This window comes from Chaetodon auriga, chromosome 5, assembly GCF_051107435.1.
Source record: "Chaetodon auriga isolate fChaAug3 chromosome 5, fChaAug3.hap1, whole genome shotgun sequence".
NCBI lineage: Eukaryota > Metazoa > Chordata > Actinopteri > Chaetodontiformes > Chaetodontidae > Chaetodon > Chaetodon auriga.
In genome coordinates this window covers 28,591,410-28,615,743 of record NC_135078.1, presented here as the reverse complement: position 1 = coordinate 28,615,743, position 24,334 = coordinate 28,591,410, and the positions used below count along the sequence as shown (strand labels likewise).

The window sequence follows — 24,334 nt, the reverse complement described above, 5'->3', positions numbered from 1 at the left end:
TTTTTAACCATGAAAGTGACTTTTGTTTCTGTTCAAACAGGAAAATGTTGAGTGAGTTTGTCTCAGAGGACAAAGGACAGAGGACAGACCAGCCGCTGCGTCATAGAAAAAGAGGCTCCATTTATTTTGCAAGCAGGACAGAAAGACGAGCAGCAGGCAGACAGACAGACAGACACAGACACAGACGGACAGACAGACGGACGCAGTGACAGGAAGGTTCGCTCTGACGGCTGCTGAGATGTGGAAGCATCAGAACTGTTCAGACCACTTAGACTCTGTTCCTCACAGACGGGTTAAAGCTCGGTTCCTCTCAGCCTCCTGCGGCTCTACGGCAGCTTCAGCTGAAACTGTTCCCTCTGCGTGGACTCGCAGGCTCCACTGAGCAGCATCCAGCATGAATCCGTCTTTACTGAAGGCTTTCCTGTCTACGACACTGCTGGAGTGCACTTTGAAATGCTTTCACATTTAAACATTTTTATGGAAAAAAAAAGGCGCGGATTAAAATCTCTTCCTGTCTTTAAATAAAACTTATTAGACAAATATAACTGCAAAGACTTTCTGTGCATTTAAAGCTCATAAATGTATAAAAGAGGAATAAAGAGGTGAAACGCGTGTCATGATCCTAACGAGCGAGAAAAGAATTGATCCAAACTAGAAACGAGAGTTTTCTATTTTCAACGAGGCCGTTCGTCATGCTGCATTCACACCACGTCTGCAGAACAGGAAACGGCATCATCAACATGACCCAGAATCAGACCAGATTAAAAGAAATTCAGCCTGAATTAGTTTTTTTTTTTTTTTAACTTTACATCTGTTTTACTTATGATTTCTTGATGTTTGACTTCGGACACGAGGCTGACACGGCCGTTCTTTCCCATCCTCGTGTCTGAGCTTACATTCTGTGAAATGGCATGAACGCAGCATTTTGTCCTTCCTGAGTCTTTCGTCTTTGTTTCATCGTTTCCTGTAAAACGTGTCAAACAGCCGTCGGGTCATGTGTACATGGCTCCGTGTAGATCTTCCAGCCTGTGCTCCCGCTGTCTTCGTCTCTCCTGCAGGACAGAAACACCGTTCAGCTGCAGACTGACGCCGTATTGAAAACAGCCAGAGGCTGAGGACCAGGTGAGGCGTCCAAAGCTCAGCCCCACACTCACCTTGTCCTTCTTGAACTCCTCGTACTCTGGGTTGTCGGTTGGTAGTTCGAGTCTGCAGAGCGGACAGGAGTTCGTCTACGAGTGCAAACACGCAGATGGTTCAGAATCGATTCAAAGCAGCGGCTCGAGCTCCATCAGTCTGCTGTGAAATGAAATGAATGTGGGAGCGTTACCTTTCCCAGCCAGGGCAGGATGCATCCTGAGTGGAAAAGGTGTTTGCAAGGCATTTCTCGAACCGTCTCCTGTTCCTCAAACTCCAGCAAACAGACGGGACACTTGAGGCCTTTGTCTGTGGGGAAAACACCAGTTTAATCTCTCATCAATCTGTCAGATGTTCTGTTGACTCTGTGGATCTGAATGAAAAACACACTGAGCAGACGTCGCTCACCTGCTTGCTCTGGAGAAATGACGACCACGGTGAGGGTCTGGACCGCCGTTTTGGCAGCCGGAGGAGGAAGACGCTGGTCCCAGTCTGACGGGTCCAAACCCCCTGAGTCAAACAAGTCCAAACCCTGCATTAAAGACCTGAACACAGAGCCAGAAGTCAACCAGAGCAGCAGCGTAGCGCATCACCGTGAGCGACCGACAGGTGTGTTCGGCTTACCTGGCCAGTTCAAGCAGCGCGTTCTGCCGGTACTGCTCCTCAGGGTTGGTGGGCTCACAGTCATGTTCATCAAAGTAAGAAGCCATTTTGGTGCAGTTTGTGTCCTCTTGGCATTAAGAAACCTGGCAGACGTGCGGATGGATGAAGAGGATTCACTAATATTTCATATTTTAAACCCCATCAGAAAAAGCTTTATTGCCAAGTACGCTTTTACACATACGAGGAATTTTTTCTGGTGAAATTGGTGCATGACACATCTACTAAAATATGACACATCTACTAAAATAAGAGCATGAAATATAACAATTTAAATATATATACACAAGTCTGTTTTTGTTGTTGCTATTTACCGGAAACACAGTACTGTTTTTCCATCGCTTCAGTGTCACACGTTCATTCATTTAAAACCTGATTTTTTTTCCACCAAACTGAAAAGTTTAATGATCGACAGCAACACAAGCAGCCGGTGTTAAAAAGTTCCTCAAATAAATAAATACTGAATAAACTTGATCAATAAAAGCTGAACCGAAACGTTCAAACCGCCGAAACGATTCACTTTGATGAAGGCGAACAAATGTTACTCAGTGAATTACGGATGAGACACGTCGAAGGCTAAAACCTGAAGCTAACGACACGTGACTGTTTCAAACTTTCACAGAAACACTAAACATGGCGGAGAAACTAAAACATTAACGAATTCTAAGATCAGGGAATTAGCTTCACTTACCTGAAGCATTAGCAATAATAAACATGTCATTCTTCCGGGTACGATGACGTTTACAATGTGGCACTTTGTCCAATCACAGCACCGGATCGCCTCCAGTTTCTTCTTCGTCGAATATTTTTATGGCGTTAGAAAATAAGTGCTTCGTTGCTGCCACCCACTGGTGAATGAGGAGTACTGACGTTAGAAAGCCACCGCTTCTGATCTAACACCTGAAACTGAACTGATCCACGTGAATCTGATCGAACTTTGTCCTCAAAGGTTTCATCTCCTCAATCCACCACCAGTCTGATAACAACTGGGATTATTTTCCCAATCTGAGGATTATTCCAACTACAAACACATCATAATCTTTGATACTTCTTTACTTTTATTCTCTGAAGTCTGGATGTGGGGATAGTCGACTTCCGCCATAAACAAACACGTCTCCTCTCTGTGTTTCCAGAACAAACTCAAAGGAGGATGAAGGTGCTGAATGGCTGGACTGACGTTGGGAAACTGGGACACTGAATGAAAACAGATGACGAATGAAGCTCGATACCAAAACAGAATTTATTGGCGTAATCAGACTGGAAGTGAGAAATGTCACCGATCAGAACTATTGACATTGAGAGTGAAAAGGAAAAAAAAGTGAACAGACACGATAACGAGTCAGAGAGGGTATGCTTTGGTTAAATAACACTCTACTGAACTGACTGGAGAACAGTTACATGATAAACAGAGTGAGAAAAGGTTTAAGGCTCTAGAATTCCCTGAACAAGACAAAAGGCCCGATGCGAGTCTGCTGCTCGGCACCATGAAGCGCGCGCAGACCGGCCCGGTGGATACAGTAGAGGGGACGCGTCATCGCAGCGCTGCCTGACAGACCACCAGGCGCCGTTCAGTGGACTCACACCGGTGACACGCAGCGTGCAGCCGCCATCAGCGCTGAGCTGGGTTTGCCAGTGTTATTAGACGTGGACTGATAGCACAGACAGACTGAATGAAGGAGTGTTAATCCACAGTTGCATAGAGTTATTGGAACATCACAGCAAATCTTACGTGTTTTCTTGCATTATGTACTTCTTTCAAAATAGTGAACATTCATTAGCTTCTCGATACAGTAATGACACCAAAAATATTAAAGTATCTCTGCTACCCCCCCACCCGCCTTTAAAAGAGTGGTTATTAAACACATGGACGTGCTGAGCAAGCCAGTGCTTCGCTTACAACGTAGCTGCTTTGGATATTTACAACAAAAAAAAAACCTCCCAGGATGAAGTCAGAAACAGTAATGAGAGAGTACAGATGCTCAGTTTACTTCGGCTCCACGTCACTGTGAGACGACGACGAGCCGCTTTCAGACCGTTTTCTTTGAAAAGAGGAGGAATGATCGTGAGCTCGGGTCAACCGTGAGTCCTGAACCAAACCTCCACTGTCAGACATTCAGCCTGCCATTCATCTCCGGCTGTGTGACGTTTGGGATCAACTCTTAAAATCTTTAAATATGTTTTTTTTTTTTTAAGCTGAATGACCGAAAACAAATTTCACACAAATCAACCGAGCGCTGACGCAGCCGCTTCCAGTAAACGCTGCAGTGACTTCATGTGTTCATCCGCTGGAAAAAGAGTTTGTAGTGTTGGAAACAACAGCTCACCTGCTTCCTGCTTCCTGCTTCACGTTTCTTCTGGTTTCAGGCTCAACCAGTGAGTCAAACACGAGTACTTCATGGATTTCTACAGTGTTCAGTAACACTTCACCTTCTACTGCGATAAAAACTACAGATTTGATTAATGAGACTCAGGAGACGACAGCTCTTCACCTGCGGAGAAAATCCAACACGTCAATCAGTCTTCTGCTCGTCAGCGTCGAGTTTAAAAACCCCGAACCGTCATCTTTACGTTCTGCGTCAGACTGAGAACAGGGACGTTTAAAGTATTTCAGCCCGGCAGAGACTGATTCACCCACATGCACATACTCAATCCATACACACAACCTTCTGTGATACAAACACAATTAACCCCCCCCCCCCCCCCCCCCAACACCATCGACGCCCGACCCGGTCGTCTAACTGAACAGCTTGACGAAGCAGCCGTGGCAGTAAGGCTTGTCGTTCTGTTCTTTGAAGGTGCCTTTGTTGAGCTGCTTCAGGCAGAAGGCGCAGACGAAGTGCTCCGGGTGGAACTTCTTGGACATGGCGGTGATGCAGCGCCCCGTGATGGGCTTCTGGCAGCCGGAGCAGAGGGAGCCGCGCCGCTCGTGGTAGTGCACTTCACAGTAAGGCTGGCCGTCGTGCTCGAAGAAGCTCCCGTTCACAAACGGGGTGAAGCACTCCTGCAAACGAGAGAGAGGCGAGGGAGACGCTGTTACTCTGCCGCCGTCATTCTCACGCCGTCGTACAGAGGCACCGATGGAGGCTCGATACAGACCCTGCACACAAAACACTCGGGATGCCAAAGGCTGCTCAGCGCCGAGATGTAGTTCTCCAGGATGGCTCTGGCGCAGCCGCCGCATTTCGGTGCAAACATGTCGAAGTAATCCTTCCTGCAGTAGGCCTTCCCATCCTTTTCATGAAACCCTGGACAGGAAACAGAGAGTTTAGTGAAGGCAAACAGAGGCTGCAGCCGGTCCAGAGAGTCTTAAAGCCACAGGAATGATCCAAACCCTCTGGGCCAAAGAAGGATCCACACTGAGCGCAGAAGAAGTGTTCAGGATGCCACGTCCTGTCCAGCGCCGTCACCACTTTCTGAAAACACACACAGCTTTTATTGCGGTTTGACGGCAGAGACGACAGACCGGAGCACAGACGCGCAGAGCAGCAACTCACATCCAGGATGGGCCCGTTGCAGTAGAAGCAGCGAGGGGAGAACAGGTTGTGGTAGTCCTTCTCGCAGTACGGCTGACCTTCACGCTCGAAGAAGTTCCTGGAGCCGATCTCCTCCTGACAGTGAGTGCACACGAAGTGCTCGGGGTGCCACGTTCGGCCCATGGCGGTCACCACCTGCACCAACAGAGGAGAGCGTTCAGCGTGCCGACTCTACGCGGCCACAAAGACCGTTTACGTCACAGGTGTCTTAACGTCTCACCTGACCCACGATGGGCTTACAGCAGGCGCCACAGACTCCTTTAGCCACCGTCTGCACTCCCAGTTTGTGGAGGTCTGACTGCAGGCTGCCCAGCATGTTGTCCAGCTTGTTGACCTGCGTCGGAGGCCCACCGGGAACACCGCCCTTCCCTTGGGCCATAATCTGAAATGGTTTCATTATAAAAACAGGTGAAAATGAGCCTGACGGACACAGAGATGTAAGAAAACGACAAAAATAATCAATTTCTACTAATGAGTCCTGGTTTGTGGAGGAGTGTGACAGAGAAAGGCTGAGAGAGCGCGTCCATGCCTGCATTGGAGGGAAGATGGGATCATACTCTGTCTGGCAGCCTACAGACACCAGGACTTTGGGAGTAACTGGTGTCACTGGCTCCACTGGTGGAGGCTGGGTCGGGGTTTTAAGGACAGGAGGAGGGGGCTGTGGTTTGGGGGCGGGAGGTTCCTGAATCGGGTCTGGTGCAGGTGAGGCTTTTAGAATCTGCCGAGGTGCAGCAGGAGCTGGTTCCTTGATGTGAGGAGGCTGTGGGGGAGGAGAGGGAGGTGGAGGAGGAGGAGGTGGAGGCATAGGGACAGGGGGCTGCTGGACTGGGAGCGGTCGCTTAGGTTCTTCTACAACAGGAGGGCGACGGGGGGCGGGGGGAGAGGGAGGGGGGAGCACCTTCCTGACGGGGACGGGCGACTCCGGAGGAATTATGATCTAAAGAGGAGGAGAGAGAAGAGAGAAGGAGGAGAAGAGGAGCATGTGGAGGAAAGTAAAGAGGGATTCACTGGGAAAACCATGTGTGAGCACACTGAAGCCAACCTTGTCCACCTCACTGCCGGCTCCATCGAGACGGAAACGCTGCGGTTTGGACGTGACCACCACGCCCTCCGTCAGCCAATCGTCGCTCTGTTTGCGTCGGCGCTCCGTGCGACCGATCCCGAACTTCCCCTGAAGCTCCTCGATGAGGCGGTCCTGAGACGTGTTCTTGTTCACGATGATGGGTCCCATCTTCCTGCGCAGGTGAGCGTCTCGGTACATCGGGTGCACATTGGGCGTCTCCTTCGTGCGCCTGATCACTGACTTTATCTACGGGAGGACGGCGAGCGTCTCATCACGTGTCCACCGCAAACACAACGCAGCAGGTGAGTCACACACAGCCGAGGTTAGAGGATGCAGCGCGCTCAGACGCACACTCACATGCTTAGACGCCTTAAAACTGAGCCACGCCAGCCATGAACCTCCCTCCCAGTGTTCCCAGTCAACACACCAACTTCACAGCACAGCGTGCATTAGGGTCCTTCACACAGGCTGGTGCAGCAGGTGAGGAGGACTGTGGTCCACATGCAGAGTCCTGGAACCAGCGAGTTACTTAAAGAGCAGCAGCATCGAAGCCAGAACTCGAGCTCAGCAGAGCGACTCGTGTTCTTCACAACAGCTTCGATTCAGCTGGATTCTGTCTGACAGAACGTCTGTCAAAGAGGGTTTTCTTCATCGTTATCTCACCTCATCATCATCAAACTCAAACCTAAGAAAAAGAGGCTTTTTCTGACGGCACAGTGAAACCTCGTCGCCTCATCATTAATCAACTCACCGTGAAGCGAGTGAGAGGTCAAACTTCCTGACAGTAAATGTTCTGAGAGGCTTCGAACGTTTGATGGAGAAAACCCTGGAACAGAAACCAGCTGGGCAGAAGCGTCAGTCTCACACAGACAAACAGGCTCGTCTCGGAGGTGCGTACGTGTCCGGACGCAGACACTCGGTCTATACTGGGGGTCTGCAGCAGGGGCAGGTCCAGGGCGACGTCGGGGGTCCCGGGGCAGGAGGATGGGGTCATGGACTCGTCCATCCAGCTGGCCTCCGTCAGCGGGGTCATGCTGCCGTCGGTGTAGGGCCTCTCAGTGTAAGGCGTCATGGTGCCGTCCAGGCCGTCGTGGAAGGACATGGACAGCTCCTCATCCGCCCAGTCCAGATCTCCATTCCCGTCCGTCCCTCCGTCCACAGACTCGTCCGTGATGGTGTTGGTGGCGCTGGTGAAGGTGTCGGGGTGTATGCTGTTTCTGTCCAGAGGCAGGATGAGCTCCTCCTGCACCTCCTGCATCCCTCTGCCGAGACACTGCGCCTCCATCCTCAGCTGGGGCTCCTCCACGTGTGCTGAGGTGTGATTCTGTGCAAAACTCATAGCCAGCAGCTTGTCCAGAGCCTCGTCCAGGGAGGGCTGCTGTACAGGGAGGGGGCTGGCTCTGTGGGCCGGGGGGGCCGACTCCAGCGGCTGTCTGCTGGGGCTGCCGAAGGCTGGCTGAGAGGACGCCGTCGGCGGGGAGAGGGGAGACGGTGTGGATGCTTTTGAGGAAGCATACGCAGAAGGAGGAGATGCACAGAGAGCAGCAGGGAGGGGGGAGGGAGTCTTTGGAGCTGAGAGAGGAGGGGTGAGGGTCTTCGAAGGAGGCGGGGTGGAGAAACTGAAATCCAGGTCATGAAAAGAAGCAGAGCCCTTACTCACAGTCTCTGGAGCACAAGAGAATTTACTGACAGCGTTTGAGGGGGAGACCCGTTCTACAGATGGACTGGGGGACTTGGAGGACTTGTGGTCCAGGACGGTGTTAACAGAGGTTAGTGAGGGGGTGGTGGTGGAATTGGAGGGACTCGGGCTATTTGCCATCAGGTTGGAGTTAGAGGAAGCGGACTGAGAGAGGACTAGCAGGGTCTTGGTTTGGGATGACAGCATGGTGGCAGAGACGTCTATGACTGAGTCCAGGTCTACGTCACTGGCTGCAGAAAGTGAGGACATGGGACTGTGAGGAGGGAGACGGTTCGGATGGGGCGTCGACACGCCGCCGTCTCCTCCATCCTCATCTATGTGCAGCTCTAGAGTAGCAGGCAAAGGGAAGAGAGGGGACGGGTGGGACAGACTAAGGAAAGGAGAAGCCACCGGGGTGACGGAGGAAGAGACCGGAGCATCAGGACAGCTGGAAGACGGTCCTGCTGGGTCCAGCAGAGAGCCCAGAGAACTGGGCTAGAGGACAGAGAAGCAGAAGCATGAGAAGAGGAAGAGGACAGAGAAACCATCAGAAATAAGACAGGAGGAGCAGTGTGATCAGAGCGAAGCCTCCGCCGCTCCTCATCCTGGCTTGTACCTTGAAGTCGGACAAAGACGCCATCAGCTCGTCGAGCTCCCTCGTGGCGCAGGAAGCCGAGATTCTGGCTTGCTGCTGAGAGGGCGTGTCCAGATCGCTGTGGCGAGCCGGCGGGCTGGAAAACACAAATTATAACATGATTTATAACTGCATGCAAACATTAAATCTTACCAACAACCTCTCAAGCTCCACCGAGCAGCTAACAGGCTAACCCAAAAACAACAAAACAAACAAACAAGGCAGCTCTCACTCTGATAGGATATGAAACTGCCACCGCGACGCTCTGCGCTCCGGTGGTCTACTGAAACCAAAACATGGAAGCCAAAGCCCACCAAGACTCTGATGATCTTGGTATTCTGGGCGTCAGGAGCAGCTGCAGGAGCGTGAAGCGCCGCCTGTGTGAGTACCTGGGTGAAGGCACTGAGCCCTCCAGCTCGTCCAGCAGACTCTCCACGGTGGGTCGGGCCTCGTCCGGCCTCGTCCCGTTCCTTTTGGGTTTCTCCTGAGGGGGGGGGCTCACCATGATGTCAGGGCCGCCGCCGTTCTCGTAGTGGGTGATGCTGCAGGACGGTAGGGGCGGAGCTGCCTCCTCTGTGGACACATGACAGTACAGCTAAGTCTGCTCGCCGCACACAGAAGCCGTAAAGCTGCGGCCGTCGCGTCTACCTGTCGTGGGGAATGACGGGGAGCTCTGCTGCACGGCGTTCAGCTCCAGCAGCAGCCTGTCGAGCTCCGAGAGGTTACTGCCCAGAGCGGAGGTCATGGCTGCTGCTGACGAGTCCGACGACTTCTGCTTGTTTGGAAAACTGAGAAAGAGACGACCGCTAACGGCAACAACCGGCAAAGACAGTGACAGACACACAACATGTCAAGAGAGCGGCGATACCTGTAGACGTGGTCCTCTTCAACGTGAGACAGTGGAGAGCTGCTGCTGTCCCTGGACCATGAGCTCTTCTGGGCTGAACCCAGAGACTGCAGAGGACCAATCAGAAGAGCATACTGAGAAAACCTGCTCTGACATTCATGTCACACAGGAAGTATCACTCTAACACACCTAATTTATGCTGTGTCACTTCCTGCTCCTCAGTCATGCTCGTTAATCACTTTACGTCCTCTGGAGGGACATTAGTCCACCACAGAGACATACCTGCTGAGAGGAGTGGTGGGAGTCCGGCTGGTCTATCAGGGTCCCGTTCAGAGCCTCGGCCGAGGGGGGAGGCGGGACCGGAGGCGGGACTGACGCATCCTGGTACGAGTGTCCTCCAGTGGGGATGGAGTAGGGGGTCTCGTCGGACAAGAACACGGGTCGCTTGGAGATGTGGGACGTAGTAGATTCCAGGTCCGCCAGCAACGCGTCTGAAAGATTTGACAGTCAGTGAAGTTTCGTGTCGTGTTTTCTTTCAGCGTCTGTTCGTCAGGAGCAGTAACTCCTCACGTGTTACATCAGATAAGTTCCTGTGGCGTCTCCGTCCACAGGACTGAGCGGCAGACCTCTCTCCTGCGATCTGAGGCGACTGCTGAACACGGTGTCAGGCTGTCAACGGACAATGGCAGCGAGTCGGCCTCTCATTCCAGCCCGGCGCCAAAAAAAGCCCTCTCCATTCAACGGCGAGGTCATGTGACCGAGCTCGGCTTCGTACCTCGACCCAGGTTCATGGAATATCCCCTGAAATCCCCAACATACTTTTCCCATCAGGCCACGCTATAAATACAACCTGCAGACAACGAGAGCTGCCCGTCTGAGCCCGGTCTGTCCTTTCAGTGTCTTTAGCTCTGATTGGTCAATGAGAGCGAGCGTGAACTGACGAGACGGCAGCAGAAAGTGTTTGAGTCCAGTCCGGGGCTGAGGGGGGGCGGCGGGGTCCTGCTGAGTATTCGCAGGAACGCAGGAACAAAATAGACTCTGACATCACACAATCCATCCATCCTCAGCCCGTCAGGAATAGACCGCCATCACGGCTGCATACTGTTACACTACAGGGGTTTGGAATGCGGCCTGTTTCAAGGAAACTCGGGAGACCAGAAGAAGCCAGAAGGTGGGAGAGCTCAGCAGGCTAACGCTCCTGTCCCGACTGGAGGTGACGTCAAGACACCGAACGAGCGCAGGAATAAGACCAATGTTTTTCTTGATGTTTTGAAAAATAAAAAACGAACAGAAGTGAAGAGATGACGGACACACGATCACGTCACGTCCAAACACTCTGTTCCAGTGTGACAGTAATCCTCCCTTAACTCAGCAGAAAATGGAGGATTTTACTTAACAAAGTCAAAGCCGAGGTCTTTACACGCAGGCTGGGATCACTGCCGAGCACACAGCAGGTCACCACGCTGAAGTGACAGACGCTGCCTTCATACCATCCAAAATCCCCAAACACACACAGACATCAGTGAATCAGGCTGGAACGAGTTTCTCCTTCATCTGTGCAAACATTCATCTTATCATCAAGCAAAAAGCAGTTTTCAATAATCCAGAAACACACAAACATTCAGCTTTTAAAACGATGTCTGTACTCACATGATTTCCACCTGCTGTATCTGCGATGAGTGTGTGTGTGTGTGTGTGTGTGTGTGTGAAGCAGCCAGCCTTGCAGACAAAGGCAGTGTGAGCGATGAGCAGCGATGACAGGCTGCCAGTCGACAGGGGGAGTGGTCTGAGGGGGCGATGGTGTCCCCTCAGCTGCTTCACCTTCACAACAAACACCGAAAACCTGCATTCACAAACTACTGTGACCGAGCAGGGGCGTGCCTTCAGGTGCACGAGACTGAAGATCTGTGTTCTGTCACTACTCTTCATCAGCGTCTTCAGTCCACAGGGAGACCCCCCCCCGGACACCGAACGTCAAAGTCCTGAAGTTTGACACAACCCTCACGGGAGCAGAGGCCTATTTAAAGCGTGGAGCTCGGTGAGGAGCCCACGTCTGTGCAAACGTGCTGAAATATCAGGACCAGCTCAAAATAATCTGCACCTGGTGCCGACGCGCTGGACGAGGTCTGACTCAAGTCGACTTCGCTCATAAAACAAAGCGTCCACGCAGGAAACGCCACCGCCGCTCTGGGGCAAAGGTGAGCGAGAGAAAACACGGCGTGGGCTCAAAGTCAGATTTAAAGAGCAGCCCATCCTCACGTCTGTCAGATAACAAGAAGAGATCCTCAAGATTTACGAGTCGTGGTGAAGTGTTCCTAGAAAGTTCTCTGCGGTCTGACAGGGAGGACGTCTATCATCACACCCTCCACCTGCAGGTACGACACACCTGAGACACAGATCAACACACGGCACCACCTGCACTGAGGACACCGACACACAGATTCAAGGTTTGAACCATTCATTCATTCACTCACTCACTCATTCACTCACTCACTCACTGGTGGGACATGAACAGTTACAGCAGGTTTAACCACCTCTGCAGTGAACACCTGCGTGCTGCTGTCAGCCTTTAACGCCCTGAAGACGTGCATCACCATCAGTCCATCAGCTGTTTTGTTGATGTTTTCTCCACCTGGAGGATTTTTCTTCTAAACTGATGTGAATGCAAACTGAGTTTTAGGAGCTTCAGGAAACACTGAAAACTTTGTTGAGCATTAAAATAGAAAATCATAAACAGATTAATCAGTAAGAAATAAACTGATCCTCGCAGGACTAACATGGACCAACTACGACGGCGACGCAGGCGGGTCTCTGCTGCTTCCATATGAGGATAAAGACAGACTGAAACAGGGCTTTAGGAGAGACCTGCCCCCCCCCCCCCCCACACACACACACACGCACACACACCGTTCTCAGTGTGTGTCTTTGATATCATTGGCTGCAGGTCATAAAAGGAGAAAGACTGAAGATGCCGCGGAGACGTCGGTGCTTCCCTCCTGTCCCTGAGGGGGGCAGCACTGAGCCCGGCACGAGGACGGACAACAAGCCCTCAGTCTCACACCCGTTTGGTCCACACGAGTTAGAAGCATTAAGAATGCAAACATGCACTGTACGCCAAGTAACGGGCTAATCTTTTCCAGTCCAGGCGGGGGGTCGGAGACGCCGTGGACAAAGTCCAGCTCTGCTCCCACACTCAACAGCTCATTGTAGGCCTGGAGGAATAAAGCTGTCATCAAAGGGACATGAGCAGGACTGATAATTCAAGATGCATTCATCGCCTCAGTCAGACAATGTACAGACTGAGTTTAGCATCTGCGGTCACGCTGTGGTAACTGATCTTCATCGCGCTGCACAAACAGCCCTGCTGTCCTGTGGACACTGTCCACATTCCTGTGGCGGAGGGTACGAGTCCTGTCTCGCCTGTGCGAGGCTCTGCCACAGTCCTGCAGGGTTTATCGGACGGGAGCGAAGGTACACGACGAATTCCACACATTCCTGTCCACCGGAGGGGGTGAGGGGGTGAGGGTGAGGGGGTGAGGGAAGGCGGGAGGGCACGTACAGTCGCTCTAATCCAGCCAAGCACCTCTTAACGTCCAACCTGTCTCAGCCGGACTCAAGACGACGCCTCGCTGCTCGAGCTGAGCCCACATTCCTCCGGACCGCAGGGTTTTAGGTAGAGAGGAATGTGCTCGAGCACAAAACGCCATCTGTCAGTCCAGAAAATGAAAATAATGTGTTGACAATTACAGGAGCCGTTCCACTAAGTACAGCGTGCTTTGAATTCCAGGATAAGGGAGATGTCAATGTTTTTACTGCCCATTTCCCACAGAGCGGGGAGTTCAGCGCAGGGAGGGGGGAAACCAGCGCCGCCTCATCTCTTCTGTTAACATGTGGGTAACGGCGACGGGCCGCCAGGGTCCACGGCTCACCTGTTTATAGCCAGGGAGCAAAGAGCAGCCCCACAGCGAAACCCAACCCCAGCAGGCCGAGCCCACACGATATTTATATCAAACAAGACCGGCGGAGGCCAGCAGAGGGGGAGGGGGGAGAGACGGTGGGGGGGGGGGGGGACACCGAATCGACCAGCAAACAGGAGACACGTTCAAAGACATGTCTCGTCCTCCAGATGTTCGTGCAGTCCAGCGCGTGCACACAAAGGATGAATGAGCGTAACTCTGAGAGGGACAGAAGCGTCTGAGGTGATTATTCACAATAAACAGTCCTAAAAATACCCCGACGAGCAGCCCCGCGTCCGAAAGATGACACGGCCCTCGAGAGGACGCTGGACCAAAATAAAAGCACTTCCCCACAGACCAGTAAAGCAGATGACAGGAGAGTCTGCAGGCTGATGTAACGGCCAGTCACCGAGGACACATCCATCATGTAGTGTGGTAGGACGAGGAAGACGCTCAGAGACAGGCCGTCTTTGTCTCTGCCAAGACACGACTCAAACACACGCTCAGACGCTCCTACAGAGAGCACAACGTTAACAAAGCTCCCTGAAGACGAACAATTCAAAGCACTTTGTCCAACCAGCAGTCCCAAACTCAAAGATATGAAGTTACATGTGATAGTTACTAATCTGAGAAGCTGCTACGAGAGACTGTGAACGATGACTCAGTACGAAAACTGTTCCTGTTCATCTTCAGTCCAAAACCCAGCAGCAGCAGATGGTCACACCTGAGCCGCTGGGTTGGTGGGTCCATGTCCACCACCATAAGCACTGAGGTTCACAGCCCTGCTGACAAACAGGAAGTGGACCAAAGTGTAGGTTTATCAAGCTGAAGCTGAGCGACTGCAGAGTTTTTAGAAAACAGAAGTGTGACGTCCCGCCCTGCCGGAGGAGCAGCCTGAGCAGCCTGTGGTGCAACAGCATTAAACAGTGAAAACGCTGTTGTAGCAGCAGGATCACAGGCTGAAGCCCCCCCCACCACCACCACTGCTTTCTGGCCTCCAGCACTGAGTCCGCTCATTGTTTTCTCCTCTGTTTCCTCAGGATGTGGGGCAGGGTCTGTTGCCTAAGCGATGAGGTCAGCCATGCGGCTCCCTCTTCCAGAGCAGGATGGGCGTGGAGCTCGGGAACGAGGCTGATTTACAGCCAGGAGCGTCCCTGCGGCCGAGCGGCGAGCCCGCTGGTTAGGGGTGGTATGCGCTAACCTCGCGGCTCTCGTGGGGTGATGATAGCTGCTCTGGTAACACTAACTCACACACGGGGACACAGAAACCGCTGAAGACCCTCGAAGATCTTTCGGTATGCCGTGCGAACGCTGTAAACATTTAAGACCACGCTGCTTCTACAGCAGCCAGCTCTGACCGCGGCCTGGAGGATAAGGCCTTCCTCTGCAAGGTGATCACCTGACACCGCCGCGGCGAACCCGACCGGACAGCTGTGTGTTTACAAAAGGCACGTCAGCAGGTGCAGCTGTGGGTTCAGGCCGCGGCGCCACCTCCCGCAGACGACGCGGGTCAGCGTGTCTGCATTTAAGCAACGAACAGGCCTCGATCTCTGCTGTGTCCTCTCACCGTTCACAGGAACACACGCCACAAACTTCTGTCCTTCATCTGATTCCTGTCAAGGTTTAACTCGCTCAGCTGAAAGTCAACAAAGATTAAGACCAGCGCGTCTGCAGCAGCGTACGACTGCCTCTGCACGCCGGCATTACAAAGTCCACATCTGTGACGAGCAGCAACATGACAGCCTGTGATGGAAACAGCACGAGACACGACAACAGGGCCTCAAGGCTGGTTCAAAACCTGGACCTCCATGAGCTTCAGTGTCCACTGTACGTTGTGCTTTGACAGAGCAAACGACCAAAGTAATCAGATAATGATTAACTGAGCACGCAGCGCACCTGAAGGGCACACTGGCCACTTTGCCTGTGGATCTGATTGGCTGATAATCCACAAACAGCTGATTTAGTGGGACTTTACAACCATCTATCCCTCTCAAGTCTCACTTTAGGAATGAGCCTGCAGCTTAATGCACGTCTGAACTAATCCAGCGTCCTCAGCGTTAACCTGCAGACATGGAGCAGGGCCTCCGCAGCCCACTGAGGTCAGCCTGCCCCAGTCTCACACGGTCCTGAGGAATTCACAGAGAGCTGAGCGGGACATGAGACACAGGAGCGGGACAAGCCAGAGGACAGGGTGCCACGGGGGGTTTGAGGGCCACACCGGGGGGGGCAGCGAGGCCGGGCCTGGCTGCCACCTGGTCTGGACTGTAAGAGGCTGATCAGAGAGGCTCTGACTCAGAGGAGCAGACCGAGGGAATCCCCTTCCTCGAGCGTGAAGCTGCGTGGGCAGATCGATATCCACAGGACGGAGGAGCCGAGTCTGATCGGGTTTCCAAACAGCTCCGTGCAGACCTGTCAGTCACTGAGCCTCAAGACCAGGACCCACGGGGGCTTGTTAGCTGGGGTTTACTGGAAGTTCAGTAAACCTCAAGTATTTAACGTGGTTTGTTGCTGTATATTTGGGGGGGGGGGGGGGGGGGGGCGACCAGACCTCAGAGCTCAAAAGACATTTTTAACAATGTCCAAGTGTCCGCAATTACCAGAGGACCCACGTCTGAGGAAGAGCGCCGAGGCCGGCAGCCCGCACGGGGCCCGGAGCAGCGGGAGGAGGTGAGTCATGACCCGGGGAGTATTTGGCCTTGGACCCCGACACGGAGTGATGTTCGACATTCCTCAGCAGCCTCGCCCCCTCCTTCAGCCCGCTGCCTCACCGAGCCTCCAACAACCATACAATCGGCCCATTCAGAGGCCCGCGGCGGCGACGGCGTCGACGGGTTCCTCACGGCGAGCCAAACCCAGAACGTGGCCCGTCGTCGCTCCACTTAAACAAGTCACAGATCCACTTTATTCCCGCCTCTCTGCTTCAGAGAGCAGCGACAGCTCTGCTCAGACACCTGGTTCATTCTCACTCAGCAGAGTAAAAATAGCAAAGTGACCAGCTGGTGAAAACTACAACAACAAAATTAGAAGCTCAGAGGTTCAGGGTCAAAGGTCAAGAGCCAGTGAACTGAAGAGGTGACTGGTTAGTGAGGCACAAAAAATAGATGGTGCTGATAGACGGCAGGGAGCTGCACACTGTGTTCTGACTGCACTGGACTTCAGTGTCTGGATATTCAACAAGACGTCAAAAGATTTCAGGGATCAAACGTGTGATCGAACGGACGTTAATGAAAGTGAGTGTTAGATCAATGCACATGAGACAAAGTGAGCTGAAACAAACCCTGACCTGACCAGAACCACCATCACTGGAACACTCGAGGATCAGTGATTGTCGTTCTCTACGAAGCTGATGAGAAAATATCACTTCCTGTCTTTTTACCACATTTTTAGAAGTAATAATAAAATAATAATAGAAATATTCTTGTACAATAATCCTTCATCTGTGCAGGATGAGGATCTGAACGTGAAGCAGCAGCAGAAATTGGCACAGGTGCAGAAACCGTTACACCACCTTCGACAGGTGAGGTGTGTTTTTACAGGAGATTAATGATCTCATATGTCTGATCACACACGGGACGGATTCCAGCTTTTCTGTCCTCGATCACACCTGTATGAAGGTTTTCCACCTGATTAGAGCCCCTCGGAGCAGGTGATGTGGTCGGTCATGGAGGGTCTGCAGGTACAGTGTGGGGCAGTCTGAGCTCAGGCTCAATGTGGAGGCCTGTTGGCTCCACCGCTTCAAAGCTGGAATGAGCAGCCTGGGGGCAAAAGTTGAGGAGGAAAAGTTAAAGCTCGGTGTCCAAATGTCAGCCAAATGTCTCCTCCCTCCGGCGCACGTATTCATCAACAGTCACTGATTTAACGGAGCAGGAAGGCGAACAGTCCGGGACACGTTAACCGCACAGAGGGGACTTCAAACGGGGGTGGAGGTAACGGCTAGCCGCGTCCCGCCGCTAAGTTAGTACGCTGCTTCTGGGGCTCAGACAAACAGGTTAAAACGTGAAAAGTGGCAGACATTCAGTCAGACACACTGTGCTGGAACTTTACCGACACAAACAAGCAGCTTTTCCCGACAACACGGGCCCAGAAACGGTCCTTTCAACGCGTCGTACCGTGAACTCCTCCGCCCTGCGATCCGCTCCCTGACGGCTGCACGGACACACACCGCCTTTTAAAAACTCCTCCAGAACTTACCTAAATCGTCCATAATGGCTGTCCGGCTGTGGCCTGGTTCCGTTTGGTGTTCAGGAGCTTCTCAACTGTTGACCAAGTCTCGGTTTTCCTCTCCGAACTTCGCCGCCGCCGCTGCCTCAAGCTGCTCCGCGGAGCTCGGGGGAGCGCGCCTCAACGTGTGCATGTGTACTTTAGCAGGGCGCGCGCTCGGAGTGAGGCCCGGCGGCGAGCGACACCCAGCGGCCAGAACACGGAACTACATCCTCATCAGCAATAACGTCCATGAACACCGCCGACAAACTGGAAGGATGTTTTTATTTTAGTGAGACAGAATCATAATCCATCAGTTTGGCCTCACAAAGACACTAAACCCTCCAATCCACACATTTCACGAGATCAATAATGGCCTCCTCCTCCTCATCCAGAAGAAGAAAAACAGAAACAAGAATTTATAGGACAATGCGTTTATTAAAAGGCAGTTCATTTGTTTAAGTGTCATCTTCCCCAGAGTTTGGTGCATTGGGACATGAGAGGTAGCAGAAAATAAAGGAATGAACACGCCATCGTGGAGAGAGTCCACTGCAGTGGGAAACGAGCACAGATCTGACTTTTTTTCCTGAAGTTGGTCGTCCTGGTCTCCTCGTCTTACACAGACACTGCAGGTGGACACGAGTATTTCTGTGTAAATGTCCAAGTGATGCTGATTCCTGAAGTTTAACAATGACCCGTGGAACCAAAACTTTGACTGATATTAAAGCTTTTCCACCATCTCCTGTCGTCATGATACAGAAAGCTGAAATAAAAAAATGGATAATGTTCCATTAATCTATTATTGCCATGGCTTAAAGTGTGTCTGCACCGTGTCTCAGTGCTCTGGGTCAGCAGAGCAGACTTCCTGTGCTGTGAAGATGCTTCTGAGGTCTGAGAGGTTTTCTCAGTTTGACTACATTAAAATATTCCATAGAAACTTTCAATAAATATTCAATTAATGAAAAACAAACAGGTGACTCACTGGTCTCTCCTGTGTGAAGACAACAGATGTGGTTTATTCTAAAATGTCGGCCTAAATAAAAGAGGATAATAAAGGTCAAAAGTCTACTGATTTCAGCTTTCTCTCCTCCCTCTCAGTCAGGGGCTGCTGGGAGAGGATCTTGTCGTGCAGGCGGTGGTGTTTGCCGATGCCCAGCTTGGGCAGACCTCGGTTCAGCCCCTCCAGCAGCACACACGACTTGCACAGGGCCTGGCTGGAGATGTAGCCACAGCGGGTGCAGGTTCCCTGCACAGGCATCTTCACGCCTTCCCGCACAGACAGATTCTCCCCCGAGTGGATGATATCGATTATGGAGCTTGGCCTGACGCTCTCCAGGTCCTTCAGGAAGGTCCTGGCGTAGCCGCGATAGGCATTGGGAGAGTAGATGCACTCAGTGGAGAAGTAGTCCAGCTTCTTAAAGTAGGCGTACAGAACGATCTCCTTCTCGTAGGCGTATTTGAGGGGCTTGCAGCGCGGCACGACCCCGTCGCCCTCGCTGGCTGTGGAGATGGCGGTGCAGCGGCGCAGTCGAGCTATGTCCCCTCGCAAGACATTCATCAGAACGGTCTCGGCCACGTCGTCGGCATTGTGACCTGTGGAAACACACACATCCAGATACGGTCACACAGTCGACACCAACATGGATTCTTTGAGGCTGCTCGGGTGCATTTCAGCCGTTACCTGTGCAGATCTTGTCCACTTTCAGCATGATGGCTCCTCTGTCGAGCGCCTGTCGTCTGAACACTCCACAGAAGGTGCAGTTATTCTTCAGTCCCACCTGCTTCACTATAGCGTCCATAGTCCAGCCGTAGAGCTCCTCGTACGACACGATCTTCAGCGGCAGCTCGTACTGCTGCTGATTCCTCTTCACGGTCTCCAGGGAGTCGTCTCTGTAACCCGTGATTCCCTCGTCCACCGAGAGGAGCATGAGTTCGAGGCCGTAGCCGTAGCGCTCGTTGAGGAGCTTCATTACATGCGCGAGCACCGTGGAGTCCTTTCCACCCGAGGCAGCGATCCCGACTGTCTCCCCGTGTTTGAACAGCTTAGCTGCCACGATGGTCTGATGCACCTCCTCCTCAAAGGCCCAGAAGAAGCACTCCTTACACAGCGAGTGGCCCGTTTTCGGACGCTTCAGCATCGCACGCTTGTCAGCACAGCTGCTGCACAGGACAGGCATCGCGACTGCAGGAGGAAGATCGTTTTCAAAGGATGACAGTGTTAAAAATTAGTTGATCAAATGTTTTCAAATCACAGTCTTTGAGTTAATGAAGCGACATACAAAACTCCAGCTCTGCAGGTGCTTTAGTGCAGCTGACCCACCGCTTTGAAAGTCAACTGTTCTCACTGTTATTTTACATGGAACACAAATGTCTCTGGTTTAGTACTTTTGTCTGTCCTTTGAAAAACAAACACATCTGAATCAGGGTGAGAACATCACAAATAACACAGAAAATCTGGTATTTAGACTTCTTCATGACAAAAATACTGCTTCCAGACAGGTTTTGATTATGCAGCGTGATCATCTGAGAAATGTGCACAATAAGTTTACTTGATTTTTAACATGATCACACAATGCACTGAAACGGAGAGAAAAGGACATTTCGGCCAATAGAGGGAAACAACTTGTTCCGGGCCACAGTGAATGGGTGGACTGATATGTTTTATATGTTTTTAAGGTATGCCGAATTAAAGAGGTGAACAAAATGATTCATAAAACGTTTTTCATCCTGGTCTAACGGCGACGCGGCGAGTTAATTTAATTAAACAACTGTTTCGAAGGTGAAGTTCGGCAGCTGATGTGAGGTTATCTCTGGTTCAAACACACGAACGTATTGAGTTGATACAGACAACTTTATGACGTGATTTAATATAATCAGAGCAAAGGAAGAACGGCAGTTAATTATTGATCAGGGTTGATAACATGATTAAAGTCCAATATCAACAAAACAGCATCAAGTGTTTCCAGCTCTAACTCGCCGAGTTAAGCTAAATAATCACATTTATAAGAGGAAACATTTTCATACCAAAGTTTCCGATGAACCGAGGTCTGAACTGAGAAGGTAAAGAGGAACAGAAATACTCTGAAGTACAACTTTCCTCACTTCAATCTAAGTATTACACGGCTAAATAAAGTAGCATGTTGTTTCATCATGTGTCGTTATCTCTTCTTCACCGGAAAACCGGAAGTGACGACAGCTGTGAGCCGCCGCAGCGCCGCCCGCTGGCCGGAGCTGGTCAGTGCACATGAAAGCGCACTGCTGACACGCTTTCCTGATGCCTGCATGGACCATTACGACACTATTTAGATCCATCTGTGTGGGACTTTTGAGATGTTGGTGCAGAGGTGAATCACACGACCACGTCAAATTTAAGCAATAAGGATTTATTAGCTTGCTTCAAAGAATGTCTCCACTGCAGCAGCTGCAGCAGATATCAAAATGCTGTATGGTGTAAATGAAGGACAAAGGGAGGGAGCAGGCTGCTGAGGTCGGGGTCATGACAGGAAAGAGTCACAAGCTTAGTTGACGGGGTGAAAAGCACCCCTCTGGTGCCACTGCATGTCTCTGATGCGCCGAACCGACTGGATCTGAGGAATCTGGGCTCCGAACTCAGCGCTGTCCTTATACTCCCCCTTTTCAAACAGGTACTGATAGCCTCTGTATCCTGGATACTGGTAGCCCACCCAGCTGGTTCCCAGGAGCACGTGAGGGGAAACAGATAAGAGACAGTTAGAGGTGACAGGACAGGGACAGACACACGCAGGCGTGTTCTGCAGAATCATACAACACGTGCAGGGAGGCCGGACTCACGTGCCGCTCTGGACCCGGACAGAGGAGACCTTCTCCTGGTAGCCGTGTGCGTGAAAGCTGGGGACATCATCGTCTATGATTTCTATCTTCTTCCCTGCAAAGCTGGGGTTTTCGTAAAGGACAATCTTGTGCTCCTGGCTGTCCTGAGAGAGGATGTGGACCATTTGTTAAGCGGCTGATGGGGCGGCCGATGGCGCTGTGTAACACTGAAATCTGCTTTCTTACCACTTTAATTGGGCGGAATGCAACAATGGTGTCACTACGCCTGCTGTTGGTCCAGGAATCCCAGCGAGGATACTCCCCCTTCTCAAACACATACTGCTCCCCCTTACAGTTGGGCTGCTCGTATCCCACCCATCTGAGGGGGCAGAGGAGGGGTGGCTGTGATTGGTGCAGGACACAAAGCTACTGCAATCTGTGTAGCATGCACACATTCATTTGTTCGTCCTCCCTTTCATCTCATTCACAGAGAGAGTCCCTCTGTCTCTGACTGTCCCCCTGCTCGCTTTAAACCACGCTCTAGTTGTCTGTCTGACCCACACTCACGGTCCACACAGCACCAGTATGGAGCCCACTTTCTCCACGCCTGCTTCCTGGAGGTTGTTACAGGGACCAGTCAGCTCATGGCAGCGTCCCTGGAAGTTTTCCTGCTCATAGATAACCAGCTGCGTAGAAAAGAGGAGAAAATGTGATTTTAACACCCTGAAAGAGCTCAGTGTCAGAGTGGCAGTCTGACATTTGGATGTTAAAGCTCACTCCTGTGAATCATAACTGAGCTGCTTTCTGCTCGCCTGCCGCTCTTCCTCTCACCTTAAACGCACTGGCGCCTGGCTGCTGCTGCTTGGATGCAGGGTTCTGGTGGTCTGTGGCCATAATGATCGGATCGGCAAGGATGAAACTGAAAAGAGCAACAGACAAAATTACGCTCTCACGGCTCTGAGGAACGTCTGTGGAAGCCTGCGTGTTTCAAAAGTTTCTTTAAATCTAAAATATGAGCTGCGAACTGATTGTTTATTATTATTTTTATACAAAAGTGAGCATCGAGTTTCTGAAGTTCGCAGCCTTCTGAACACAGAATTACAGCAATGCAACATGGGAGCAGTTTGTAGAGATTAAAGCTAGAACACAGCAAATATTGACCAGAAATGATAAAGTTTATAAAATACAGCGTGACGGACATGAGCCTCTTACCAGTACCTGTCTGTGCCAGTGTGTTTGTGATGGCACGGTGAGCTCAATATATACGGGACGCCCAGGGGTGGAAACTCTGCCAACAGTACCCTCAGTGTCCAAGCCGGCCCGCAGATCGGCCTGCCATAGGCCCAGCACGCTGAAATGAGGGGTCACCCTGCAGCCTCCCCCCACCCCGGGGTGTCACACTCCCACAAAGTTATTTCATTAGTTGTCAGTTTTGTCCAGCCAGTCATTGTTCGATATCCACATGATTCAGCACAAACAGTGCCAAGAGTCCCACACCTACAATGAGGGGAGAGAGAGAGGGAAGGACTGGAAAAGATGGGTTTTACTGTGCCGGAGGGGGTCACAACCATTCCAACAACAGTCCGAACACCGCTGAACGTTTCCACAAGTCTACTTTTATCCATCATTTCACTGTAAACAGAAAACTGTGTAAAGCTTTACAGGCTGCTGTGTGGAGGGAAGCAGCTCCAGAGCTTTTGTTCCACATCAAACCTGTTGAACGCTCGTCATCCTCCTCCTGTTGACCGTAAACAGGCCAGTAAAGATCAATTTCACAGTAAAAAGCAAACAACATGGACCATTTCCTCGGTGGGTTAGTGTACCTGTGCATGTCAGAGGACAGCAGTTAACATCATCTACTGAAGCAAAGATGGTGTGAATATGGACTGAAGTCCTTCTGTGAGCTAAACGTCTCTTCAGGCAGTAAAAACGTGTTTAATCTAAATATGGCAGAGAGCATCAGCCCTGAGGACGGACAGAAACTCTGTGCTTTAAAATGAGGTGAGACGACTCTGAGCTGCAGCTTTATCGTGTAATCCTGGACTTTTGTTTCTGTGCGACTGTACTTCATCTAAATATTTCACATCTGTGATTTATGTGTTTATACCTTTTACAGTGTGCCCTTCTCTCCACTCCGAGGACAAGCTGTCATCTAAACTACAGTCAGTATGATGGAGTAGGACAGCAGCTCAGTGCTGTTCAGCTTGTCCAGGCTGGCTGGAGACCAGTGGGCCTGTAAAAACAGCTGCGTGTGACGGACGGACCGAAACTCTGGTGCAGACCTTTGTTAAAAACAGAATATTGTTTGAAGTGAAGAGTCTGAGCTCCCTCCAGGTGTGCTGTGGGAGGGTTCACGCAGCTGGTCTGAAGCTTCGTCTCGTCTCGATCTCCATCACGGCTGAAGGAGGACGAGCTGCTCGACAATGTCCTCAGCAGAGAGGAGACCAGTGCACGCTGGGGGAGCACCCAAGACGAATCCTGCTGTCTGTGTTCTCGAAGTTTCTCTCCCTACATTCATGTATCAGAGTATCATCATCGGTCGTACAGTCAGCTGAACTAAACGAGCTGACACACGCTGTCAGCCTGGACGAGCGTCTTCAGCAGCAGCTCAGTGCAGAACGTCAGTCGACCCTCATGGATTCACAGTCAGACGTGTTCAGAACTGTTTGTGGTGCTGTTTCATCTTTGAAATGAGCCTCAGCGGTCACACAGCGGAGAGACGTGCTGCCATATTTTATGCTTTTTCACTTCATTACGCTAAATTTGAGCTCAACAGACACGAGGAAAGACTGTGTGCAGATCCAAAGCTCAGACCTGAGCCTCCATTTGCTGCTCGTGAA

At 51.5% G+C, this 24,334-nt stretch overlaps 4 protein-coding genes across 5 annotated transcripts; all 4 read right to left on the bottom strand.

Moving 5' to 3' along the window:
* Positions 1-99: 99 nt before the first annotated feature.
* rnf181 (ring finger protein 181) lies at positions 100-2,594 on the bottom strand. The gene is made up of 6 exons (XM_076731286.1): positions 2,486-2,594; positions 1,759-1,880; positions 1,543-1,679; positions 1,328-1,443; positions 1,155-1,229; positions 100-1,052 (listed from the first exon to the last, which is right to left on the bottom strand). The coding sequence occupies exons 2-6, from the start codon at positions 1,842-1,844 to the stop codon at positions 993-995; spliced, it is 474 nt and encodes a 157-aa protein (XP_076587401.1). The 5' UTR covers positions 1,845-1,880; positions 2,486-2,594; the 3' UTR covers positions 100-992.
* Positions 2,595-3,015: 421 nt separating this feature from the next.
* Positions 3,016-17,846, bottom strand: pxnb (paxillin b). 2 transcript variants are annotated; one of them, XM_076731396.1, is made up of 13 exons: positions 17,697-17,822; positions 9,832-10,040; positions 9,571-9,656; positions 9,351-9,490; positions 9,092-9,275; positions 8,685-8,799; positions 7,289-8,563; positions 6,370-6,636; positions 5,548-6,264; positions 5,289-5,462; positions 5,126-5,207; positions 4,891-5,039; positions 3,016-4,795 (listed from the first exon to the last, which is right to left on the bottom strand). In XM_076731396.1, the coding sequence occupies exons 1-13, from the start codon at positions 17,707-17,709 to the stop codon at positions 4,529-4,531; spliced, it is 3,678 nt and encodes a 1,225-aa protein (XP_076587511.1). In that variant the 5' UTR covers positions 17,710-17,822; the 3' UTR covers positions 3,016-4,528. The 2 variants fall into 2 exon arrangements, with proteins under 2 accessions (XP_076587511.1, XP_076587513.1); XM_076731398.1 differs by lacking the exons at positions 6,370-6,636; positions 7,289-8,563 and having other exon boundaries at positions 5,548-5,709; positions 17,697-17,846.
* Positions 17,847-18,125: 279 nt separating this feature from the next.
* On the bottom strand, positions 18,126-20,893 carry ctu1 (cytosolic thiouridylase subunit 1 homolog (S. pombe)). Its single transcript, XM_076731100.1, has 3 exons — positions 20,730-20,893; positions 19,387-19,887; positions 18,126-19,298 (listed from the first exon to the last, which is right to left on the bottom strand). The coding sequence occupies exons 2-3, from the start codon at positions 19,880-19,882 to the stop codon at positions 18,763-18,765; spliced, it is 1,032 nt and encodes a 343-aa protein (XP_076587215.1). The 5' UTR covers positions 19,883-19,887; positions 20,730-20,893; the 3' UTR covers positions 18,126-18,762.
* Positions 20,894-21,128: 235 nt separating this feature from the next.
* On the bottom strand, positions 21,129-22,408 carry crybb2 (crystallin, beta B2). The gene is made up of 5 exons (XM_076730600.1): positions 22,326-22,408; positions 22,062-22,180; positions 21,741-21,873; positions 21,516-21,658; positions 21,129-21,392 (listed from the first exon to the last, which is right to left on the bottom strand). The coding sequence occupies exons 1-5, from the start codon at positions 22,386-22,388 to the stop codon at positions 21,224-21,226; spliced, it is 627 nt and encodes a 208-aa protein (XP_076586715.1). The 5' UTR covers positions 22,389-22,408; the 3' UTR covers positions 21,129-21,223.
* Positions 22,409-24,334: the final 1,926 nt, after the last annotated feature.